The sequence below is a fragment of the Rhopilema esculentum genome, chromosome 11 (assembly GCF_057945365.1).
Source record: "Rhopilema esculentum isolate cy_ngs chromosome 11, ASM5794536v1, whole genome shotgun sequence".
NCBI classification, from domain to species: domain Eukaryota; kingdom Metazoa; phylum Cnidaria; class Scyphozoa; order Rhizostomeae; family Rhizostomatidae; genus Rhopilema; species Rhopilema esculentum.
The window spans coordinates 8,764,980-8,782,090 of NC_142825.1; the positions used below are offsets into that span (position 1 = coordinate 8,764,980).

Sequence of the window (17,111 nt, forward strand, 5' to 3'; positions counted from 1 at the left end):
CATTTACTATTGTAAAATTTGCTGCTGGTATATATATTTGTAAAACTTCTGACACCATTCGTTGTTTGAGCGATTGACCGAGCGAATAAACGACACGTTTTGACACACAAAATCAATTCCTTTTGTTCCATCCAAAGCTAAGACGTACTTTTACACAATATCGAAACTTAGGTACTAAACAGCCTTTCACAAGCACTGTTACGCCATTAAATTATATATATATGAAACGAAACCTCGAGTGCTTTCACAAGCCACTCGGGTTGAATGCCATCAGCCCTCTCTTAGCCTTTCCATCCGTGACCGTTCTTTGTGTGTGTGTGAGTTAGTGTCTACATGTTTGATAGCAGTGGCCTTTCGCAAGCACCACGCTTCACTCTCTAACTAACTAACTAACTCTGTTTCTCCGTACTCTACTTTATATAACAGCATTACAATATAGCAAACTAATATCAATAATTGCCGGTGTTATTGTCGGTATCTATCGTGCAATACGTAAATGAACTAGTAGGAGGTGTTAGATATATTAGGATACGCGGGGGAACTTTGTAGAGCAAAAGGGCATGTAAAATATTACTATACCGGAAAACATGAAAAACTAACACGCGACAAACTAATATATCCTAAACAAAGAGAAGCATGAACAAATATAAGCATAAACGCAAGACTGACCTAAAATGAAATAAGTACCTATATTACACTATAAACAATCCCTAAGTTCCATACATTAAATAGCGTAATGGTATATATATATGTATTATGTACACATTTGAGTATGGATCAGGATTGTTCTAAGTTGCAACTTCGAGTTTGACGCCTAATGCAATCATCGGGAAAATGTTGTATAAATTCAATTATTGCACTTTCCGTTTCTGAGAAAATAACTTCTAAAAACCAGCGTGAACAATTCTAGTCGTATATTTGCAGGGCACCTTCCATCACGAAATTTCTAATATAATAAATTGCCAAAAGAGGCTATTGCATTGTAAAATGTTCGATTGCTTGATGGATTCTATCGTAGTTGGAAGAGTTTATATATGCAGGGCCCGCGCCACTGGGACAAGGGCAGGATCGCCATGGCCCCCACTTTTTTGGGAAGCTTATATTTTGAATAAAAAAGACCCCCCTGCATTTGTTAGAAATCCAGATGAAATGAATTGAAATTCAAGGTGCGGTCTATTCTATGATTTTTTATTTGGAAACTCCGTATTACGATAAGATGAAGATTTTCTTGTTGCCTGCCGGTAATCAGAAAATTTTGTTAAAAACGAGAAGTTACAGTATAAGAAACTTGAATAAAATCAACCAAAGAACCCCACCACCCCCCCCCCCCCCCATTAACTCTGAAATTGATTTCAAATGCTGTTGTTGTTGCACACTTTGCAATGGTGGACTTATCCAATGAACTTCAATAGTTGGCATAAATAGCGCAGGATTCGTGAGTAAACTTTTATAGTATTTTGTTGTTTAATGCTAAATTTTTATTTACATTAAATTATTTTAGCCCATTTTGTTGTTTTGACGATCAATGTTTAGCGAAGTCTTGTTTCTCGGAATTTATAAGACTCATCCTCATATTTGCATTTAGGCCTTTTCTTAAATTACAGTAAACAGCGTTTTCTGTTTACACCATTTTAGATATTGCTTTAAAGGATTGGAATTTTTGTCATAGGTGACACGAACAGAGCAAAAGTATTTTCTTAGCAGAACATGCTTTCCTATTAGAATAAAATTTAAAAATAAGCTTTAAGAGCATGCTATTAAGGGAAAAATACGAATGCCTATGTATAAGGGCCTATGTTTATAATAGTCGTGATATCAGATCCATATTATATTCTGATCCATATCATAGTCGTGATATCATATTCTTTTAATCTTTTGAAATGTTCTTGTTTAGTATTAAACACCAAATTCTCCTTTAGCAAAAATATATTGCACCAGATGCGCAAAGTGACACAATGAATGAATAAAACAATATTTGAGGGTAGGTCCTTTAAAATTCCTTTGAAATTTGTTGAAACTGTGCGTTTTTGCAATTTTAACAGCTAGAGTCACGTCGTCCCTTCTGGAACAGTTCAATTTTTTCATGTTTTCTGACTGTGCAACGATAAATATTAATATAAAGGAGGTTGGGTTTGTTTATTTTCAAAAAATGCACAAAATTATATCGCTCATGACATTACTTGTACTTTTTGCTTATTATCGTTGTTTCATTTTGTTCATAAAAGCTAAGAGAATCTTTTAAAAATATGTGGAATCTACATGAAAAGTTGTCATTAAACCTTCAACTCTTCTTTATTTGTTGAAACCCAAACAATAGCTTGCACAATTTTCATTCACCCGGGTTTTTTATCAGGAGCACTTTAATTGGCCTAGTGGCTTCTTTGATGGAATGGTGGGCTTCCTGTTGTGATTCTCAACAATTTAAGTGTGGCTGAGCGTGTGACTCATGATAGAGTCCCATTCAAGTAAGAAACCAAACTGGGGAATAACTTTATTCTTTCTTTACTCTGAATTTGAAAACATATGGCTCAACAAAAGTCTGATTTGATATTAACAAACGATAAAGGTAGAAGAAAAGAAGGCATATGTGATAATTCACGGTTTTTCTCCATTGTGTGCTTTTCTGCATGCCTAAATCTGAGTTGCTCTATAAGGAGCGATGCCTATGTTTTTTCATGAAGAAAAGTGGCCTGTAGTAATTTTGCTTGTGTAGAAAAGAAAAGATAAGAAAAGCCGATAAGACTGTCTTTACACGCGCATGTAGATTATACAACAAATAATGTGTTTGTGGTGTGTTCATTTTATTAGGAAGTACCAAAAAGCTGAGGAAACAATTGTTACTGAAATTGTTCCATAAGGGGTGATGTGACTCTATAAACTGTCATGTTTTAAGGAATTCAACTTCTGACCTAGATTTTTCTGACTATTTTCTTAACAATGAATGGCTCTATTTTATTCTTTAGGATGCAAATTTGTTTATCAGTTGGTTCCTGGACACTTGGAGTATTATTTATTCAAAATACAGTGTATGTTATTCTAGAGAAGGGGGAAAAATGAAGCCAGATGCAAAAATGTTTGATTTCCAAGAACAATCAAGTTTGGTGAGAAGACAAAATATGTAGTAACAATATTTTGATTTTTATGCTAGGCCCATTACATTCAGGCTTTTGTGGGAAAAATATGACAGGCATGTTAACAACTGCAGGCCTGAAAACATCCAGGCGTGTGGTGGCGTGTGACATTTTTTTGCAAAAATATATGGTTTCATAATAGATCTACACAGAAATTGCCAACATGACAATGATGACACCAATAACTTTGATGAAATTTATTTCGCTGAATCCTTAACATCACTATTAACATTTTAACAAAAAAGTCTTATTTCTGAAGACTAGAGCAAGTTTCTACATAGTTTTCATCAGCTTCGATAATATATCCTTAGTAGAGTCATTGGGAGCTTGCCATTCATCTGGGTGTAATGACCATTTTTGCGTGTAAGTCTGTGCCCCGAGGGCCCTCCGTTATCAAGCATCACAGCTATTTTATGTATCTTTCTGGCCAGATGTTGATAATCCATAAAGATAATGCATAAAAGATATTGATGGGCCATTTTTTTCATTGATTTAAATGTCGTCAGAATCTAGATTTAGAGCAAAGCAAAGTCTGAAGATGGGGCTATATGTGGGTAGCAAAATCTGCAATTCTGCAACTTTTTCTTGCATAATTGGCAAGTCTGCTACTTTTGCTAAATTAGCAATCGAAAAGGAAAATCTTGTTAACAGGGCTTACTGTTCCTTATAAAATTCGGAGACAAAAATGTCTGTTATTGTATTATGTGTTTGGATTTGTTCACCGAAATGCCTTAAAGCCTTGGAAAGGTGTAAACTTTTGCACAAATCTCTTTCCTTTTTTTGCATCATAAAAAGTGCATGTTTGCCAATGTCTGTTTTGCCAATGATAATAATTATTCCCCTGAGAAAACGTGATAAATATACACCGGGGAACAAATAGGCCAAAATAACTGTGAAAATTTATAGAAACATTCATCATATCGAGGAAAATCATGATGAAGGGACATACGATTCGATTTGTAATAATGAGAGTTTGCTATATGGGATTTGTTATACCGAGGGAATTTGTAAGGGGTTTGACAGAATCCAAGAGGCCAGACATATTTTTGTTGTACTGGAAAATAAGTTATAGCCGGTTTTCATATTATCAGGATTCCACTTTAGATTAGTCCTATGATTACTTCAAAATTTTCTATTTAATTCGAAATCTTGACAAGGTGTTAAGCCTTTTTTGAAGTGGCATGAAGTAATAGCACATCAATTTTAAATGAATTTATTATGTTTTAGACCAGAAACATCACACATAACTCAGCAAATATTGAAGAGGATCTGAAACCAAGAGGTTCTCAATTAATTATTTTCATGACTGTTATTTATAGTTTTTATGCTTGTTAGATTATGCTATCTTTTGTACTTTGGTAACCTTTGCATAATTAATTGCTAGTGATGACAACTAGGACCAACTTTCATTAAAAATTGAACATTGAGCCAAGAGAAAAGAATTACTTTCCTAAATCATGAAAATGTAATCCTTCAGGATATTTTTCTGCTTAGTTAGATACCTTCCCCTTTTATATACTTGGTTTTCTCATTTTTTGTCTAGGGCTATGTGGATTGAATAACATGGGTAACACATGCTATATGAATTCTGCCATCCAATCACTATCAAACTGGTAATATACATTTTTTGCTATTACAATTGTGATTAGTTATCGGGTTTTTTATTCAAATATTTGTAATTAGTTTAGTATAGCATAAGGACAAAAAAAACTTTATTAGAGTTGATTTTAAAAAACTAGGCGCAATGATCATGCAATGCATGTTGACAGTTGTCAAGTGATTAGAATGAAACAGGTTGGTTCGAATAATACAACTGACCTGCAGGAGTGAGAAACAAACAGCTAAAAGTAAATGATATAAGTTTAATTTAGTTTGAAATATTTTCATATCATGAGTAATTCATCTTTCTATTATATTGTTATTCATTGAATGCCATGAGTGGCCTATCTGCAATGTTTTGTTTGAGCGTGTAATGTAAGCAATAGTTTTACTTATGTTCACTTCACCAAAGATTCAAATTTATCAACATCATTAGCCAGATATCTAAAAAGCCATTTTTTATTTGAATCTGTCACTTATGTATCACATTGAAAATACAAGCAAAAATCTTTTGTAGCGTGCCACTTACTCAGTTTTTCTTGAAATGTGATGCATTCATCACTGGACCAGAAACTGGAAAACCTAGTGTTGCAGTTGAGTATTGCAAACTGATGAGAATATTATGGGGATATGAAAGGTAATGCTTCTTTTCTCAAGGTGTAGAAAAGGTGCTGTTTTGGAATTGATACATCCATGGGGAAGCCCAATTTTTGAAGGCTGGGGCAATAGTATCCTATGCAAGGGACAAGTATCCTAGGCCTAATCTCCCCCTATTTTGTTACTGTTGAGAGATTTTGTATCCCAGGGTGTACCAAACTTAACTTTATGAAGATCTAAATGTTTTGCTGTATATTTTTTTCTTTATTCAATGAGGTGCTAAATGACAATAAGGGAATTAAATGTACTGAAAAAAATAAATGTGTAATATTAAAATGTGTATACTTGTACAGAGTGTATCTTTTAGTTAATAAAGACGTGAGCTTGTGACATTCATTTTGTCTTTCTTTTTCTATTGTTGACAAAAACAAGAATTTATATCCAGGAAACTGAGCAAGATCTCATGAAAATCTCTTTGGCTCAACTCCGAAGGTTAATTGCCGGATTAGAGCTGTTATCAATGACATCATTTCATAATATGTACATTGCTGTATTATCCAACTATTTGAAATTTTGTTTGTAATGTTTATAAATGTTTATAAAGGCAAAGATCGATTAATCCATCGGCGCTGGCGAGGTCAATTAGATTGATTTATACCCAGTTCAAATGGTATGCACAACAGGACTCTCAAGAGTTTCTTCGCTGCATTATGGATCGTCTTCACGATGAGCTCAAACGACCTGAAATGAACTTTCATTTAAAGCGAGGCCAGACGAGCCCAAAGAAAGGCCACATTAAGCACGAAAGTAAGAAACTTCTTGGAGGACAATTGGCAGAAGGTAAAGTATGTCTTTGTGCTGTGTTGATTTTTGTTCCTCGAGAAATTTATTTTCTCTCTTTGAAGGAAAGCAAACAGAACTTTAAAACTGCACTCTATAAGCTAAAGTTTCATCATATTTGCTTACTTATTGTCTGTACAGGAAATTAAAGGGAAGCACAGGAGAACTGTGTATTGAGTGATTTTATTCGTTAAAGTTTTCTAATTTCTAAAATAATAAGAACTGTATTGTACACATTTTAGTTGAGCAAGCGATGGATGTCGATGACCAATCAGATGACGAGTACAGTGAACTGGGTGAAAAACATCAAGACAGCAATAAAATTAAAGGTGATTTTATTTATTGTAGAGTCATTCTCTTATGGTGTACGTCCATAAGCTACATATGCTTTACCTTGACATATCCAGTCCAATTCCCTCCTTCCTCCTTGATAAATAATTTCAATACCAGGAATTGTTTTAGTAACCTTGTTCTTACTAGTATGTCTTGTTTTAGTTTTTGTTTTTTTTGTATTGAGCCAAAAATTGCGAATTCTTCCTTTTACTTGAATAGAAAACACAGTGGTCTATCATAGCATCATATCTGACGTATTTAACGGAAAATTGAAGAGTCTTGTACAATGCCTTGCTTGCAGTCGAGTAAGTATGCCAAAGTTTGGTTCATCGAAAGATTTTTCATTTGAGCAAATTTAAAGAACGATTGTTACTGCAAAGCCTCTTAAACCCAATATCCTTTAACCTATATCTATCTTCAACAGGTCTCTACAACGATAGAAAATTTCCAGGATCTTTCGCTCCCCATTCCAGGTGAATTGCTTGTCTTTTTAAAACGGAACACATTAATTGCTTCTATTTTAAAGCCAATACAAGATATGTGACCAGCCACTGACTGACAGCTGCGAGGCTCTCTCCAGATTTAAGTGGGGCAAAGGCTATACAATCAGAAACATTATGTAAGTTATTTGGGACTGTCTTGCGTTGCTCCCTTCTAGCAAGGTACAATACGTTCTTAAAGCAAACTAACAGCATGCTAGGGACAACGGGAATAAGCTTTTTGACGCAATCTCCTACCAAACCTACTTAGTTTAAATCATGTTGGTTAATGTGTAAATTGATGACGAGGACTCCTCCAACTCGAAAAAGTATTTCAATTTGTTTAGTACAGTTCTTTACTTGTGTGTGTCAATTGAATAACCACAATGCGCATGTTTCTTTCCAGGAAAAGACGATCTTATGCAGATCCATTCCCAGCGCTCAACTAACCCCATTTCCTGTTCGTCTAGTTTTTATACCCAAGGATGGTTCAGCAGTATTTATAGCTGGCTCGAAAGGTAGATTCATATCTCTATAATGTTTTTTCACAATAGCCAGTATCATTTGTATCATCAATGTGAAGGTTAAGAGGAATTTTCTCGAGAAGTCTAGACGTTGCACGAATTTTTTCTGCACGTATTTCGATTTGTTTTTTTGATTCAATTTTTAGCCTGCCTTTATAAAAAGCCAAAAACCATTATATTTTACGCTATGTTTTCCAGAAAAATGCTGAAATTAAGCTTTCTTTTGAAGACAGAACTAGAAGAATAAAATTATGTGTAATTATCACGCTTAGGTTAGAGTAAAGGCACAACTAGTTTTCCTGGGACAGAATCCCTTATATTTTGATCATCGTGTTTTTATGTGCTTTATTCTAATTTGGTGATCATCTCATTGCTGTTGTCAATGAATTTTCTGCTCATACGTGTAGATTTTTCCTGTTTCATTTTATTTTACTAAATCATATCTTCTAGTAACATGTCAAATGTTCGGAGTGCAAGTTTTTTCATTTCTTTGTCTCATGGATTTTAAAAAGTTTTGGCATACCAAAGTGACTGTCTAAATGTTTTGATAACTCACCTCTTTCCTCTCTCTTTAGTTGGTTTGTTGGTCCCCAAGTCTCTCTACAAGATTGCCTTGCTGCATTTTTCGCCAAAGATGAACTTAAAGGCAAGCTATTGATATTTCGAGTTTATTCAAGTTCGGGTAAAATTGATGAAATTTCATTTCGTTGCTAAAGAACGCTTGTTTTCCCCCGACTTACAACTTGAAAACATGCTGGAAGATTTTCCGGAAAAGCAGATTCTTCCTGATGACAGGTTGTTCAGGGTGAAAGATTGTCCTGGGTAACCGATTTTCTCCGGGTTAACAGATGCTCCGGGATGACCAATTATCCGGAATGAAAGATTGTCCGGGATAACAGACATTATAAGGTCATTTCTTCGTCAAACAGAACTAAAACTATGATTTGAAAGCCCACTCAACATTTTGTTTGTTTGTAGGTGACAATATGTACAATTGTGAAAAGTGTAATAAGTGAGTGTCTTTATTTCCGTCCTTCCTCGGGCATTGAAGTATTGAATGCATTTTAGTTAACCGCAAGGAGTTTTGTAATTATGTCTAGCTTTGCATTGTTTCTCTTTTCTATTAAGAGGCTAATCAAGAGTATAAGCCCTCACGTTGAGGCAATAATTTGCCGAATGCTTTCATAACTTGCAAAATAGTTGACGGAAGTATTGAAATGACTGCACTTAACGGCGTACATTCTTGTAACACGCTATGGCTATTCAGAGTCTTGTTTTTTATTCCAGATTAAGAAATGGCGTGAAATACCTCAAAGTTTTATCTCTTCCAGAGGTACTCTTTATTCTCAATTTCTTCCCTTATCTTGCGTTTGAGGGCTTCCCTCTATTTCATTAACCTCATTGCTATATTAATTCCTTTAAAATTCCAGCTTATTTTGATACATTCTATGCTTGCAATGCATTGTCTTCACCTTAGGACTTCATTGGTAACATTCTCAATAGGCAAACGGCACTGATTGGGCAACCTCAACAGTCATGTGCTCGTAATTCTGATTGGCGTTTTTCGATTCACACCTGGGTATATGTATTTCTTAGCGTAGAGTTTTCGATCTTTGTTCTGACGTTTTATACTCTGAAGTGTGTCAGGCGAAAGACTTAAGTATACTCAAATGTTTGCTTTTTTTCAAAGCAATTTTTAAATTTTGTACCACAGAAAGTTTTGAAATACTTTCTTTACAGTGGTAAAAATTCTTGACTTATCCCTGACAGTAACGTAACCGAGATCTCGGCTAGAATGAGGCTCTATTTTAGGAAATGAATGCGTGTAAAAAGGCATTAGTTTTGTCTAGATGTGTTTTCCAAAAGTGCCTATCGACAACAAAAAATAATTATAAAGTTGTTATCAAGTGACCCAAGTAAATTTTCTATGTTCAGGAAGGGCTGATGATATCCTCCAAAGCATTTGTTGTGTAATGTTGTGTAGTATTGTGTCATGTTTGTAGTGTTGTGTTGTGTTATGTTGTGTAGTGTTATGTTGTGTTGTGTTTTGATGCCTCGTGTTGTGTGTTGTTGTGTTTTGTTGTGTTTTATTTTTATACATTTTATTTTCAATTGCCTATTTATTGCACAGCCTCCTGTTAATCAGTTTTACTAAGGAGCTACGTTCCCTAAAGACTTTCATTAGCCCTGGTAATGAATAGCTGGTAACATCTTAGGTGCAGCAATGTATTCCTTTCCATGCTCGAGCTTGTTTGGTTTTTCAAAAATGAATTGCTGAGAGTTTTCTGCTCTAATTATCCTTTTCGCCTCTTTTTCATATTATTGCCCAATAGCCGAAAGGTTTTTAAAAAAGCAGGAATTTTCTTTCTTTCCAGAATTAGCAGCAGTACAGAAGTAGCTGGATAAAGATTTCGTTACATTTCATTTGTTCGTGATTCAGTTATTTACAACTGCTAGCAGAATCTCATGGGTTGATGTTTTCATTTTATTTTCTAGGTTCTATGTATACATTTAAAGCGTTTTAGACACGAAATGCATTATTCATCGAAAATCAATAATCATGTCAACTTTCCTGTCAATGGATTGGATATGAAGCCATTTTTAGATAAAGGTTGGTTTGTAAACAGTTGTATTAGTGAGGCAGTCACCATTGCATTTGCTTCATTACGTTCTTGAAAGATTTTGGCAGGACAGAAATGTTATAGAAAATGGACGTTATTCATTAATAACGTCCTTTTTCTATAATTTGAAAGAATAAATTGTCAGTTTATAGCCTACGTTATACTTTGAATATGTAAGAAGCAAGAAATTTCATGGGGAGATTGGCAATTGAGAATAGGCACTGACTTCTTCTATTCGTTACGGTATCCATTTTGCAAAAGGGTCACTGTCTGCTTTAGAAACGAACCGTAACACGCAAAGAATTAATAAGATTGTGACTGTACCCATGTAGTTATGACATTTCACAGGGTATAGCTGATGAGAACCTGCTTTTAGAGAGAAACAATAGTTTAATGAAGCGGATATGTTGATAATGCTGAATACGCCTTTAATATTCAAAAAGGAACTAGCTTTATGCTATGTGCCATTTATTCAATTTTCAATCTAATATGGTAACCGAATGTGAAAAAATGCAACAAGATGCTGTTTATCAAATGAACTACTTTTTGATTAACGGTTATATGATTTGATTAAAGCTTATGAAAAATATCCTCTCAAGTCTTGATGTCCGCGGAGTCTAAAGGATGTTTTTTCAAACCAACTAAACTTACTGCCTCCATTTTAAAAAAAACTTCAAATTTTCATTGTAATAATTTTGACTCCAGGTTCGAATTTAGGCCAAGTGTTTTAATCTGCTTGCCAGTTTCATTATTAGTGCTTGCGATCTTTATTTTCTGACGATAGAAAGTTAGCAATTTTGTAACTGATTTGACAGTGATTACCGCCTAAAGGGGAATGTTTCACCCGGAACGGTTTTTGCGGTCTAAAAGTGTGATGGTAAATCTTAATCTGAGCTCGAAAAAGTTACGCAATGAAGTTGGAGTGATTTATCATAATCTACATAGTAAATTCCTTTATCTACTCTACAGACTGGCATTCAGAATTTACAACATATGATCTCTGTGCTGTTATTACCCATTTTGGCAATGTTGGTGGTATGTAACATAACTGACATAAACCTCAATTCATGGTATTGATTTTAAAGAATCTTCCCGCGTCTCATTCGGATTTCGTTCTACTAAGACTATATTAATCATTACAGATATCATCAAAATCATAAACATAACTAGTCATTAAGAATTATAATGTCTCCATCCGCCTTTACTTGGCTTCACAGCTGTTCTCTGTCCGCCTTTATTTGGCGTCACAGCTGTCCTCTCAATGGATGGGTTAAAGGTTTTATAGCCAGGGGGTTACCTGGAATATAATGCTTTATTTATTAACACACATAATGCTCTTCCCGCACACTATTGACCCAAATTTACCTTGTAAACCATCAGTTTGCTTCTACACAATAATTTTATGCATGGGTTTGTTGAAAGCATATATTTTTGCCAATAATCCCGATGAATGAAATTGACTCTAATTACAGGTGGCCATTATATTGCTTATGCTAAAAACTGCATCAATGGTAAATGGTATGAATTTAACGACTCGCTAATCTCAGAAGGTAAGTATCGCCAGGGTGTCTCGTTTTAATTAATTCCAATACCAGTTAAAACTCAATTAACCAGTTTTGTTCCAAATCTAAAGCCCTCCATCGTAATAATTATTGCTTTTTGTTTTCCCTCCATTTCTTTTGAATTGGGTAGTTGCCTTAAGTAGCAAAATGTAGTTTTCTGTCAATTATATTTATTTGCGTTGGTATTATCATGAAGTCTCTTTGTCATATTTTCAAAGCATGTCATAATAATCCTGTTTTATTTTTAATGAATGGAATTGTTCAAAACATTTCGCTCGAGCAGACTGCTGTTGTGGTTGATTAGAAATTCAATTGAAATTCTTCAAATGCATTTTTGGATTCTGCCAAAAAGTTGTTTTGTTTAAGATGGAAAGATGAAATTTCAGAATTTTTAGTCAGATTATGTATCGAATGGTGTGGGTTTATGGTGCAAATTTTTGTTCATTCATAGTTATTGTCCAATCTGTAGAATTTTGTTTTATCTGTTAGCCTTGAGTAGCAAGAGAGATGCCACTGCTTGTGCGACCTCGCAAGGTTCCTCGTGTAACACAAAAAAACGATTCTTGTTCATCCTGTACACTTTATAAGTCGTATTAGCCTATCTTTGGCAAATACATACATGTCATTGTGTTGCCGATGGTAATAGTTAATAATTTTTTATTTTCTTCAAGTATCTGAATACGTGGTTGAGAGTACCGAGGCTTATGTTTTGTTCTACAGGTGAGTTTTTCCTTGGTAGCTTTGTATACCTTCATCTTTTCGACCCGGTTTAAGAGAGAGAATGTTGAGAGGAAGGATGTAGAAACCCGACTGTCTTCTACCTTGGAAACAAAAGCTTCAAGGAACCGATGATGCGCTATTATAGACCAATGCGGTGGCGAAGGAGGACTGGAAAGTCAGATATATACTTCTCATAGTAGATTTTAAATATATTTCTGAAAGTAAATTGAAGAGGCACCCAGAGTAAATGCTTTCCAAACCCATTCATCTTGAAAACTCTTTTGCAGCTGAGGAGCTACGTGTTCTACATAAGACAAACAATTGTGAAACCAAATATTTCCTAATTTGTGTTATATTTGGATGTGTTTTTAGCATAGTATAAGATCACTTGGTTCCTTAAAAAGTCCTCATTTTGCATTGCATCTTCTTTCACTGGACATTCTGAAACGTTTTAACATTGTTTCTCGTCTCCTTGGCTCGTCAAACTTTCTTTTTATGCCGGCTTTTTCCTATGTTAAATCTTTCATTCAATTCAATTTCGCAGCAAAAGGTCTTCCGCCGACCAGACGTTTCGAGCACACGTACGAGAAGCTATAGAAAAGATGAGCAACACGGTAAGTTCTAACGCTCTGGACATATTTGCTTCAGGAACAACTCTTAGATGAAATTTTTTCGATATCTTTAGTCACTTGATACTGCTAGAGAGATTTTTTAAGGCTAAACAGGTTTCTGCCTTTTTCATCAGAATCCTTGCCAGACAAGATATATATCCAGAGAATGGTTTAATAGATTTGAAACATGTGCAGAGCCAGGTAACCTATATAAATATATATTTTATGTTTATATTAAATTTATATTTACCCTATTTCAATCGTGGAAAGCTGACTATATCAATTACCTCACCACGTGTACACATTTCTTTGAAAGCACTGTGCTCACAATTGCAAAAGAGCTCCTCTTCGGTTCCTTAAGCCACTTCTTTAAGTGCACCATCAGTGTAACTATGTAAACAATTCTAGTCTGAGCTTATAAGGATAGCGTTCTATTTATCATGCATCTCTGCTTGAAGGAATTGTAACCCTTGGATATAATATTTTCAGATACACTCAAGTTTTATTTTGAATTTTTAACGTAGGAAATAAACTTTTGTTTCAGGCCAAATCTCAAACTTCGATTTCTTATGTCGACATGGAGGTAAAAAAACAGTTCTCTATTTATTTTTCTTGTCCATGCTAATTACGTAAAGTGGAAAACCAGTAGCAACCATTCTCATTTTTAAGGGCATGTGTTTTACGAAGAATGCGTGCGTATTCAAGTTAGGGCTAGATGCCCCCTTTCATAAAGAGGTGTAGCAAAAATGGCTGAATTTCAAGCTGTCTACATTTCAAGGTCTTTAATTGTTCTTGGTTTGGTTAAGTTTGTCTCATAACAGATGTCGAAAACAACAAACAAAAAGTTTAAAAACCATATCAGTACTTTTTTCAACATTTTCAGTCAGTATGGTTACATTTCTATCGAAAATGAAAAGCTGCAGAACAATTTTAAGATGAAATTTTGAAAATAGTTTTAAAAATCTCAGATTCTCCAACACCGTAAGAACTCGAAGAAATAAAATTTGAGTAAAATGCATTTTCATTGCCATTTATTTACAACTCACAATAAAATTGTCTCTTTGAACTATTTCTTGTGCAGTTTCATCCTACATTTTATAGTAGCAACGAGGCAAGTCTCCATCTCAAACCGTACGCATATATACACTTGTTATTACATTACCGTGGTTGCTTTCGTCATTGTCCTGAACCTTGAATTCTTTCTTTAGGAGTCCCGCCATCTCTGTTTAGTCGAGTGAAAAGTATGGTACTTGATATCCCTTTGGAAATTTGGAGCACCCTTAGCCTGAGGTACGATGCGCGTATTGGTATTGCTACTTTGTCTTGCCCATTCGACCAGATTCAATTTAACTTCTTGACTATATTCAGACTCTCTTTTAAGAATAGAAACGAACTTGCAGTGAGGTAGGAAACGAAATTCTCATAAGAGCCGAAATATTTAGACAAAGAGACTGTCATTTTGCACTTCATTTCCTCGATCACTGTCTATGTTCGTATTTACGTTTGATTATTTGTACGTTTTTGTACTGTTTTCATTACGCTTGAAGTAGCAATTGGAAAGGAAGTAAATTTTATTTTGCAGCATTATTTTGGCAGAGGTGGACGTTTGCCATAAGTACTTAACAGTGTATTTGATATTTCGAGTATTTTGCAACGTTTTTTCACTATCTGCAAGGAATATGGAACTAATTACCGGTCTGCTGTAGGTATGGTGGTGGGCCTGAAGTTCGAAAACTATCTGAGTGTCATGAGTGCAAGGTAAAGGCTTTTTCTTCATAGTGTGCCAGCGACCAAAGAGCCTCTCCTTTTACCCAAGTGACCATTTCTTGTGCGAAGACTGTAGTCTAGACTATTGTTGAGAAAACATATTGACGATTTTAGTTTAAAATTGTAAATATTGTACCATATTATTTAATGATTTATTGAAATATTTATTGTTTTATTTGAATTTTGGGAGTTTGAATTTCCCTGCTAAGTTTTTATTTCTTTTACCTTTTTATTTCTTGTTATTGTTTTCAATTCACAGGATCCTATTGATAACAGCTTACATGTCATACAGGTTATTCTTGTACAAAATTCACGCATCGTTATTATCTTCAAGCGCAAATATTCTCTCTTTGTTTTGGCTTTTTCCGTGCACCTGAAATTGTTTATGTCTTGGTTCGCAGGATTTGCAGCGCCGACGTGAAAAAGAGTTGGAGTGCTTTTCAAAGGTAGCTTTTAATTTTTTTTTACTTTTGCGTTTTAATTCCACGTTGTTTGGCTAGGATTAGAGTTTATCGCGAATCAAGGAAAGTCCCATATCAAGTTTAAAGCATTGACTTAACTGGATACATGAATAATTTGTATTAATTTATTCAATTTATTAAAGAATATTAATTTCGATTTGCAGCTTCATGATGCATATCAAAATAATCCTGACGAAAAGGCCGCTTATGTCCTCAGCATAACGTGGTACAAGCGCTGGCATGCTTTTGCAAAAGGTGACGAGCAAGGTTAGTTTCGTTTGTCTGTCGTATCTAACGTACCAGTTAGTCTGTGGCATTGCAGGTGTACAGGACTTTGGCACCTAACGTACCAAGTATTCAGCCACTCCTTTTTATAACTTAAATATCGATCCGAATCCAGACTAAGTATCCACCTCCGGCTAATATCATAAAAGCCCTGAAAACAGTGACAGACACTTGGCCAAGTATTGCCAGGGAATTTGGAGGGGGGCAAGCCTATCGTTTAGGTAAGATGACATGACATTTGTCCATTGTTTTGGGAAAAAAGACCACTGCTTTCCAAAACAGTGGGGCAGACCAAGTATCTCTATATTCTGCATGGCTTTGTTGGTGCGGCTTATAATCGGGGGCCACTTATAAACAAGGGCGGCTTATTATCGAGGGTCGCTTATAAACAAGGGCGGCTTATAATCGAGAAAATACGGGAGTTATCAGTCATGCTTCAAAGTTGTTTTAATATTTTGTTACAGAACCCCCTGGCTCAATCGATAACACAAACATTTTGGAGTTAAAAGGAACTGTCTACTCTTTGCTTGAAGGTAACTGAGCCAAACTTGCCTTTTTGAACCTGAGTATACATTTGCGTTTTGCTTGTCCTATCGCCCTCCTTATCATTGCAAATATCTGCCTTACTTACAAATGATTTCTTGCAACTAAGTCTGCCTGTAAGACCTTTGAACAGAGAAGAAGCTGCAACATATAATGTTTTGATAACGTTTGGCCAATATCACATATACTTGCATTTGCACAAATCGTGGCTTCAATCTATTCTTTTAATCTATAGTGATTTCAAAACTTTTTCAAAGCGTCAAGAATTTTTAAGGTTTTACTATGTTTTTTCTAGATTCTGATTATGGGTTGATTTCATCAGAAACTTGGCAGTTTTTTCAATCTACATACGGTGGAGGCCCTGAGTTTGTATTTGAGAACAAACAAACAATGTCGAATAAAAGCACAAGTGAGGAGAAAGAAAATACAAACTAACGTTGAAAGGCAGAGAAAACAGTAATTGTAAGTGTATAACCAGCGCCTTGACTGGAGAAACATAGATTTTTTGCGACAAACACGTATATGAATTTAGTAGAATGGAATTGATAGGTTAGTTGCTGGCCTGGATCGCTTTACCTCCCCTGAAAAGGTACTAAGTGGAGTCAGCTTTTTAAAAAGAAAATTTTTCTGAATCAGAGGTAACCACTTTTTAAGATCAGACTTGTAAAAATAGATCATCATCGCAAATTATCTAAAAACACAGTATCGTGAGAAAATCTTTTAATACCTCATTTCCACATACCTACCTTTAATGAGGTAATGCATGTTTTTGTTCAAAGGAACCAGTTGGAAAGTTGTGTCATATGCGCCTGTTGAAGCCGATCGAGTTAGAATGGCCTATAAAGACCATGTTGCTTAAAGTCTGTATTTGAGAAAATTGTTATCGTAGGATTTGATTGAATAATTTTCATTGGGAACATCCGATGTTGTATCGTCATTGTAAATATCATCCAACGCTCTGGAACCTTACTCTGGCATTTTCTTTTATTACTGCAAATCGTTTTAGAATTAATCGAAAGGAAAGAGGGACGCTCTTTT

The 17,111-nt window shown here is 35.0% G+C and overlaps 1 protein-coding gene across 1 annotated transcript; it reads left to right on the forward strand.

Moving 5' to 3' along the window:
* The first annotated feature begins 1,348 nt into the window (after window positions 1-1,348).
* LOC135694097 (ubiquitin carboxyl-terminal hydrolase 20) lies at window positions 1,349-17,042 on the forward strand. Its single transcript, XM_089111550.1, has 27 exons — window positions 1,349-1,435; window positions 1,920-1,981; window positions 2,964-3,101; window positions 4,359-4,413; window positions 4,675-4,744; window positions 5,248-5,367; window positions 5,932-6,167; window positions 6,410-6,496; window positions 6,720-6,805; window positions 6,925-6,973; window positions 7,386-7,497; window positions 8,079-8,149; window positions 8,482-8,515; window positions 8,791-8,836; window positions 10,000-10,114; window positions 11,094-11,159; window positions 11,597-11,674; window positions 12,358-12,406; window positions 12,951-13,020; window positions 13,152-13,218; window positions 13,562-13,600; window positions 14,226-14,307; window positions 14,724-14,775; window positions 15,186-15,230; window positions 15,410-15,512; window positions 15,995-16,063; window positions 16,369-17,042. The coding sequence occupies exons 3-27, from the start codon at window positions 3,054-3,056 to the stop codon at window positions 16,506-16,508; spliced, it is 1,989 nt and encodes a 662-aa protein (XP_088967676.1). The 5' UTR covers window positions 1,349-1,435; window positions 1,920-1,981; window positions 2,964-3,053; the 3' UTR covers window positions 16,509-17,042.
* The last annotated feature ends 69 nt before the right edge of the window (window positions 17,043-17,111 follow it).

Bases quoted from the DNA above. Each gene is read 5' to 3' on its own strand.
- LOC135694097 (XM_089111550.1), top strand. From the start codon at position 3,054: ATGAAGCCAGATGCAAAAATGTTTGATTTCCAAGAACAATCAAGTTTG. The intron at 6,168-6,409 runs GTAAAGTATGTC...TACACATTTTAG, and splicing joins TGGAGGACAATTGGCAGAAG to TTGAGCAAGCGATGGATGTC. The intron at 16,064-16,368 runs GTAACTGAGCCA...TGTTTTTTCTAG, and splicing joins TGTCTACTCTTTGCTTGAAG to ATTCTGATTATGGGTTGATT.